General features: G+C 36.5%; 1 protein-coding gene across 1 annotated transcript; it reads left to right on the plus strand.

Moving 5' to 3' along the window:
- Positions 1–1,287: 1,287 nt before the first annotated feature.
- LOC141678775 (cytochrome P450 CYP72A616-like) lies at positions 1,288–3,251 on the plus strand. Its single transcript, XM_074485158.1, has 5 exons — positions 1,288–1,411; positions 1,515–1,695; positions 1,792–2,036; positions 2,157–2,550; positions 2,663–3,251. Exons 2-5 carry the CDS (start codon positions 1,522–1,524, stop codon positions 3,086–3,088), a joined length of 1,239 nt encoding a protein of 412 aa, XP_074341259.1. The 5' UTR covers positions 1,288–1,411; positions 1,515–1,521; the 3' UTR covers positions 3,089–3,251.
- Positions 3,252–8,512: the final 5,261 nt, after the last annotated feature.

Below are 8,512 nucleotides of genomic sequence, written 5' to 3' on the forward strand. Positions count from 1 at the left end.
TAGGACAGCAGCGGACGCAGAAAAATATTTTAGGGAGGTCCGAATTTTTTTTTAAAATAAAATAAATTATATTATATTTTAATTTTAAGAGAAAAATGCGCTTAAATACGTATTTAAATGAGTCATATGAGTATGTAGCATAACTATAATCACAATAAAAAAAATTTGTACATACCTAAGTTAGGCGAATACGTACTTAGGACATTAAGCCGTTATTTTAATTACGGGGACATTAATGAATTACATAAACAAAATAAATAAAAAAAGATCTTATTTGAAATGTGAAGTTGAATTATTTATTTGCGTAAATTTATGGTATCGATTTTTAAAGTGTAAAAGTTTTTAAGTTCGTTAAATTTTGAAAAAATTGAAAAATATAAATATAATTTTTTTTTAAGATTCTAGGATTTATTCTTACGCATCACCAGTTCAAACCGTTTTCTATCATATACAAGACATATATAAATTAATATAAATAATTATAAGACAAGGAAAAAAGTAAAAATTAGAGGAGTAAAAAATAGAATAAATTAATATAAATAATTATAAGACAAGGAAAAAAGTAAAAATTAGAGGAGTAAAAAATAGAAGTGGCATGTACATCAACGCATTCGTACAAAAACTAGTAAGGAAAAAAGGAGGGTTGAGAACAAACTCGAACCCAGGTCTCCTGCAATTACGAAAAAACCAACAACCAACTGAACTACAACTACAATTCTATAATTAAACATACTAACTCAACTATATTTGAAAACTCAGGGGGTCCCCCCTAGATCCGCCTCTGCATTAGGAGAAACCATTTGGATAGAACCGGGTTAATCGAAAAAGTACTGCTTGATCAAAATCTGAACTCAGTAAACTAGTAAACTTGATCAGCATGCAAGTAATGCATACCCAATCAACAGATAACTATAGAACATAAAATATCCTTTATGTTTCTTTAATCTGCAGAGAGTAATTTCGTGAGACCCAAGTGTACAAGACAGTGAAAGCTTACCCACTTCGACACTATTTTTAGAGCTAAATATCTCAAACAGATGATGTCATGAACTCACTATATAACACAATGTTTAAGTGAAAATGTTTCATCAAAACCAGCAAAACATTCTCAAATATAATCTCTTTACTTGTAAGAAAATGGAGCAAAATATGTTACTTGTCATGGTGATCACATGGTCTCTAGTACCCTTCTTTCTTGCCAAAACATTTTACTCTATTTGGTGGAAACCGAAAAGGCTCGACAAGTACTTGAAGCTGCAAGGAATCAATGGCACTTCTTATAAGCCGTTGCTCGGGGACTTGAAAGAATATGTTAAGCAGATACAAGATGCCTGGGCAAAACCAGGTAGCCTGAATCACCGGATTGTGTCTCGTGTGGATCCTTTCACCCATAATCTTGTGCAGAAATACGGTAACAGATACGAAGTTTCCAGTGTCATGTAATTTATAAGTTGAATTATGTTCCAACACCTCGAATTTTTATTTTGCTAACTGACTGTTACTCGTTAAAACAGGAATATAATGGACCCTGAGTTGGTAAAAGAAGTTCTGTCTAACAAGCTAGGACATTTTCAGAAGCCATCACTTAATCCTCTAATACTGATTCTGACAAATGGATTGACTACTCTAGAAGGCGAAAAATGGGCTGCACATAGACGAATAATGAGCCCTGCTTTTCACCTCGAGAAATTGAAGGTTACAATCTAAATTTATGATTGACTCCTTTGCTTTGCTTCATATATCAAATGGTATATCTTTACTATATTAACAAATTTTTATCTTTTATCAAAGGGAATGGTACCAGTTTTTACGGATAGTTGTATGATGTTGGTTGATCGCTGGAATAAATTAGCTGGTACTCAGAGAACTTGTGAAATCGATGTCTGGACTGAATTTCAAGATCTTACAGGTGATATTATTTCTCGAACAGCATTTGGTAGCAGCTACGAAGAAGGCAAGAAGATTCTAAAATTGCAAAAAGAACTCCAGGTGCTAGTTATGGAAGCCATGCAAACTTTATACATTCCTGGTTTCAGGTATATCAAATTATATTATTTTGCATAACAACCTTTTTACCTCAACAAGTAGGTTTCGAGTTTGTTCAAAAATATCTGATATAAGAATCCTTTCAATGACTTCAACTTGATGCTAAGCAGATTTATCCCGACTAGAAAGAACAGAAGTAGAAACAGATTGAACAAAACGATTACCTCGATGCTCAGAACACTAGTTGAGAATAAAGACAGAGCAATTACAGCAGGAGAATCCAGGAACGACGACTTATTAGGCCTGCTCTTGCAATCCAGTAAACAGATAAATCCGATAAATAATTCAAGTGGCGCACATAGTAACCAAATGACAGTAGAAGATATCATAGAGGAATGTAAGCTGTTTTACCTAGCTGGACATGAGACAACTTCAAGTTGGTTGACCTGGATAATAGTTGTCTTAGCCATGCACCAAGACTGGCAAGAAAAGGCCAGGGAAGAGGTTCTGCGAGTATGTGGAAATAACATTCCAAGTTTCGAGGGTATAAGCTGCCTTAAAATTGTAAGTTACTTTTTATTCAACAAAACTTAGTTTATCAATTCTTTATTTGCGCTAATCTAATTAAATTAATCAAGTTCCTCTAGTGCATTTCATCATTCTGGTTTTCCTGTAGGTCACTATGATACTATATGAAGTCCAAAGGTTATATTCACCTGTAATTGCTTTGTACCTACAAACCTCCAAAGAAACCGAGATAGGGGATATCATTATACCAGCTGCGGTGGATATTACATTGCCTCTATTGCATATCCACCATGATCCAGCTCTTTGGGGCGATGATGCTGAGGAGTTCAAACCAGAAAGGTTCTCTGAAGGAGTTGCAAAGGCATCTAAAGACAAGCTAGCTTTCTTTCCTTTCGGCTGGGGTCCAAGGATGTGTATTGGAAACCATTTTGCAACAATAGAAGTTAAAGTTGCATTGGCTGTGATCTTACAGAATTTCTCTTTTGAACTCTCACCATCCTACACACATGCTCCTCACACTGTTATGACTCTTCAACCACAACATGGAGCTCAAATTACTTTCAACCAACTTTAATGAGGTGATGAACTCTCAGCAATGCAAGTAAACATGAATAAGCTAAGGTGATCATGCATCACATTGTTGTTTTCTAGTTTAACAAGTTATTAATGAGTGTTTTCCTAAGATTAAGATTCTGCGATGATGTATGTAATACAAGGTTTTAATCTAGAATAGCTATACTTAAGTCTGGTTTAATTTCAAGCAAATGGCATAATTCTGCCGCTACAAAGAAGACGTTAGTTATCCGAAAAGATCAAAATTCTAGGATAGTGATATACATAACTACATATTCATGGAACATGCAGGAAGGGAAAGGGGGTAGTGCTTTAAAAATTATGGAAAAGTCATCTAAAACTAATATATGCTCAAGCAAAAATCAAAAGCCTTAATGTACTAGGACTACCAATCCTGACACTTCTTAATGTACCAAGGAAGAGAACATGCTAAGCACCAAGACTTTCATAATAGCATATGAACAAGCTCTTATTTAGTTCCAAATGAATATAACAGAAAACTTAGCACAAAAAGAACAGGACAGGAGCATAAAGTAGTAATGCAGTAAGTTGCTACCAACCCTTCAACCAAAAATAATCTGATATTCAGGAACGAAGTGATCTTCAAGGATGTCGTAAACCAAAGCCCGCAATGAAAACACATGATGAAATATTAATTTTTAGTCATTCGAAATATGATCCCAACCAAATCCAAGCATGCACCAATGCAGACATTGTGCAAATTTGACGCGCCACGTTTTTCGGTAGTAAATTTTTCTTAGACAGTTTAAAAGCAGGATTCCATATAATGAAGTAATAACATGTTCTAGAGAGACAAACTAAGCCGTTAATAGAACCAACAAGGTGCATGTCTGCATGGACCGATGCAGGGTAAGGGACATTGTTGATTCGAGTTTCGGTCAATGTAGCACGGGAAATTATCGGAACATGGCGGCCTGTAACTCTTTTGTTTAAGTATGATATAACCGTCATCAGAGTTGTTGAAAACAATATGGTTCGAATTGTGATCGGGTGAAATCAGGTTTGGAAATCAGAGAATTCCATGATTTACAGACACATCCAAATCGTACCAAAGACTTAACTGGAAGTCGAATCAATATCTCATTGATAATTATGACATTAGGAAGATCAGCTGGAGCCATAGATGTAAAACTATCTGCAAACAAAAAAAGAGAAAAGAGAACCATACAAGGTTAACGTGTTAGGTTAAAGATTAGAATAGTCCATATATGTTAAAAACTTACTCAAGGGGAAAAGATTAGGCCCATTAGTTACCCTGACCCACATATTAGGTTCACTAAGACCGCCACAAAAATCTTTAAAGGGTTGACTCAGTTGTTTAAATGTGATAATTATCCTTTTCGTCACAGATTCGAATCCTACAGGAGGAGAATTTATAATTATGACTCCTGAGCCAAAGTCTGTCACTTAAATGCGGTTTACCTTGGTTCATGCCGTTGGGTTTACCGAGTACGCACCCGAGGGATAACAGCTGCGGGAACCCTACGATAAAAAAAATCTTTAAACAAAATGAGCCTAATAAAATTAGGCTATATTAAGGAAGAAGAATATATAATTTATTGACTAATTAGGCATATATGACTTACAATTGAGTATCCGTTCTTACAAATTTCGATGGTGTCATGAGTGAGAGTCGAACCTTGAACCTGGTACGACAAGAGATAACCCTTACACTTGAACGAGAACCGTCTGTTTCCGGGAAAGGCTTAAAACGGTGAACAATTTCAACAAATTGGTTTAATATTGTGTGGTTATAAATTTTAAACAATGTCGATTACATTTGTTTTAAAATCCATCATTCATTTCGTTCACATGAAATGTACAAGGAGGAGCATCTGAGGCTGCACTGCCAGAACATATTAAAGTTGTGAAGATTGCTCTTTTAGCTGCAGTTGAGTGGAGGTCTGTCATACTAGTATAACCTCATAGCATGAGATCACTAAATTAATTAGTTTCCAACAGTTGTTAGTGTTGGGCTTGCTAAGCAGGCCTAACACCACATTAGTATGATATTGTCCGTTTTGCGCCGAGTTCGCACGGGTTTGTTTCAGGGTCACTCTCAAAAAGGCCTCATACTAATGAAGTTATCTGACTGCTTATATTCTAGCAAACTGCCCCTCACACAAACGATGTGGGACAACTCCAAACAATCTCCCCCTTCACACATCGGGCCCGACACCTGTCTTTTGCCTCCTTTAGTATGATAAGACTCCCCTCAAGCCAAAATGGAAGTTCATCTGGCTATCTGCTCCCCCTAGGCCCATGCTGGAAGGCCCGTCTGCCTTTTTCTTGAGCCCATCCTGGGGCAAGCCCATCTGCCTCTTCCTAGGTCACTTCTAGAGCCCATCTGAGATTGTTATGGATCGTTTATAATCTCGCTCTGATACCACTTGTTGGACTTGCTGAGCAGGCCTAACTCCACATTAGTATGATATTGTCCGCTGTGGACCGAGCCCGCACAGGTTCCCTCTCATTCAAGGTTCTATTCATGCGCTTTGCAACACCATTCTGCTGTGGTGTCTCTGTAATAGTTTTAATCATTCTAATCCCAAATTTCGCGTAATAGCTTTTAAACTCATCACTACTGTATCACCTCCATTATCTGACATCAAACTCTTCACCTTTAAACCGGTCTGATTTTCAACTTCAGTCTTCCACTTCTTGAAAGTAGCAAACACATCTGATTTATTCTTCAAAAAATAAACTCATACCTTTCTAGAGGAATCATCAATGAAAGTGACATAGTAGCGAGATCCACCCAACGACGCAACTGTTGTTGGACCATATACATCTGTATGAACTAGCTCTAACTTCTTAGCCTTGGGGGTCCTCCCTGATTTTGCAAAAGTAACACGTTTCTGCTTTCCAAGAACACATGGCTCACAGAATCCAACTTCCAAATTCTTCAACTCTGGAATCTTCCCCTTCAAAGTTAACAGCTTCATACCTTTTTCACTCATATGACCAAGCCTTTGGTGCCACAAAGTTGAAGACTCAATCTCATCAGCAACTGCATTTGCTTCATAGCTAGATTGTTCAACAATATATAAAATCCTTTTTTTCTCTTCACGAGCAATAACTAGAATCCCCTTTATAATCTTCCACTATCCGTCTTCGAAAGTAACTCAATACCCTTCCTTATTTAACTGACCCACAGATAACAACATCTTCTTCAGTCCATGAATGTACCTTACATCTTTCAACGTCTAGCTAGTTCCTAAAGAGGTTCTGAGATTAATATCTCCCATGCCTGCAATATCCAAAGTCTCATCATCAGCAAGACGAACTTGACCAAAAATTCCAACTCTGAAATTTAACATTAAATCCTTGCAAGGGTTAGCATGGAATGATGCACCAGAATCCATAATCCATGATTCAACTGAACATTCAACACTACAAATCAAAGCATCGTCATCCACCACTTCTTCAACTACGTTAGCTGAATTATCCTTTATACTCTTTCCTTTAGGAGCCGCGGGAGCCGTGCACTGATTCCTGAAGTGACCATTCTTCTGACAATTCCAACAAACAATATCCTTGCGATCTTTGGATTGTCCTCTCTTCTGTGACTTCGATCTGCTATGCCCCTTATTCTGCCCATTTTCCAACTTTCTGCCTCTACGATCAGCACTCAACAAGGAACCTGACGACTATCCTGAGTTTCTCCTACGAATATCTTCTCCAAGAATCGAATCTCGAACTCCATCAAAAGTCATCATACTGCTCCCAGATGAATTACTTATAGCAGTGACAAATCCGGACCAACTGTTTGGTAGTGAGGATGCCAACAACAAGGCTTGTACTTCATCATCGAATTTAATATCCACCGATGTCAATCTTGCTTGGATAGAATTAAATTCGTTCACATGATCAGCAACACAATCGCCTTCATTCAATCTAGTGGCAACTAAAAGCGAATCAAATACATCTTATTTGAAGCAGACAGCTTCTTATACATGTTTGACAAAGTCTTGATCAAACCATAACTTGTCGTTTCCTTGACGATATTGTAAGCAACGTTCTTCGCCAATGTCAACCTGACAACTTCCAGAGCCTGCCTGTCCAAAAGTTTCCAGTCTTCATCCTTCATTGAAGTTGGTTTCTTCTCTTCCAGCGGTATATGTATTTTTTTCTGATTCAAATAATCCTGAATTTGCATCTTCCAAAATCCATAATCTTTGTCATCAAATTTGTCAATCTTTACCTTCCCGTTTTCTGCCATTGCTCCCACTCGCCTGAAAATCTAGGTTCTGATACTAGTTGTTGACAATACAACAACGAAAGCAAAACCCAAAGCGAATAAATAAGAAGAAGAAAATAAACGATAATTATACAAGACAAAGATTTATGTGGTTCGGAAATTTCTACTCCACAAGCCGCACTAATTTTATATTGATCTCTCACAATTTGTTGTGTTCTAATTTTATAATTACATAAGTATTTATAAGAGAAGAAATTAGGTCTAAATCAAAATTATAATCCAAATATAAAAAGTAGACTAATCTATAAACTAATCTGAATTTGAATAGTCTATTTTCACGGGCTTAATTAATGGACTCCACAAACCAAACAATTAGACTTTGTTCAGACAATTGTTTCCGCAAAATCCTAATTGTACATATGCTTATTTATATCCTAATTCCTACCATATCTGAACTTGCTATGATCTCAACTTCGCAGGATCATTATGCTTTCTGAAGTAATTTCTGCTGGCTTTTTGACGAGTTTACATATTGGCGAGTTACTGTATTTCTTGGAGAAATGTACCATACTCTGCATTTTGTTCTCCGACGATCTTATCAATTTATGTGTTACCTGAAATCTGTATATTGCATATTTGCAAATACTCTGACTGGTATAGTTAAATCAAAACCAGGGAAGAGGATATGCTAAAGGCCCAGAACATTAGTCATCTAAATTCTAATATATGCTCAACCGAAAATCAAAAGCTTTAATGTACAAGGACTATCTGTACCTACACCTCTTGCAAGAATCCCCCATTGATAGTTTTACAGTTGACATCCAAGATCTGTAAGTACGTTAGAAGAAGAGATCCGCGATTTTTTAAATAGCATAAACAATATCCGATGTCTTCTAAAATCCTAAGATACATTCACAGTTTCACAATGAAGCTATGACCGGAGCTGAACCGTAACACTTCTGGTTTACTTTATTACTCCCTATGTCCCGGTTTATCTGTCTTGTTTGATTTTTTGAGATCAAATTGACCAAACTTTGATACAGAAATTTCACTAGAGGCGATTTTAATAATTACAATAGGTATACGATCACTAGTAATATATTTCAATATCCGGGAAGTATAAATGAACTAAAGAGTCAAACTGAATCGCGAATTCAATACAAAGCAAGCAAGTTCTATAACAGCATATGAACAAGTTCTTAT

The sequence above is a fragment of the Apium graveolens genome, chromosome 8 (assembly GCF_009905375.1).
Source record: "Apium graveolens cultivar Ventura chromosome 8, ASM990537v1, whole genome shotgun sequence".
Classification (NCBI taxonomy): Eukaryota; Viridiplantae; Streptophyta; class Magnoliopsida; order Apiales; family Apiaceae; genus Apium; species Apium graveolens.

Coding starts and splice junctions, on each gene's coding strand:
- LOC141678775 (XM_074485158.1), top strand. CDS start 1,522: ATGGACCCTGAGTTGGTAAAAGAAGTTCTGTCTAACAAGCTAGGACAT. Junction 1,696..1,791: donor TTCACCTCGAGAAATTGAAG/GTTACAATCTAA, acceptor CTTTTATCAAAG/GGAATGGTACCAGTTTTTAC. Junction 2,551..2,662: donor GTATAAGCTGCCTTAAAATT/GTAAGTTACTTT, acceptor GTTTTCCTGTAG/GTCACTATGATACTATATGA.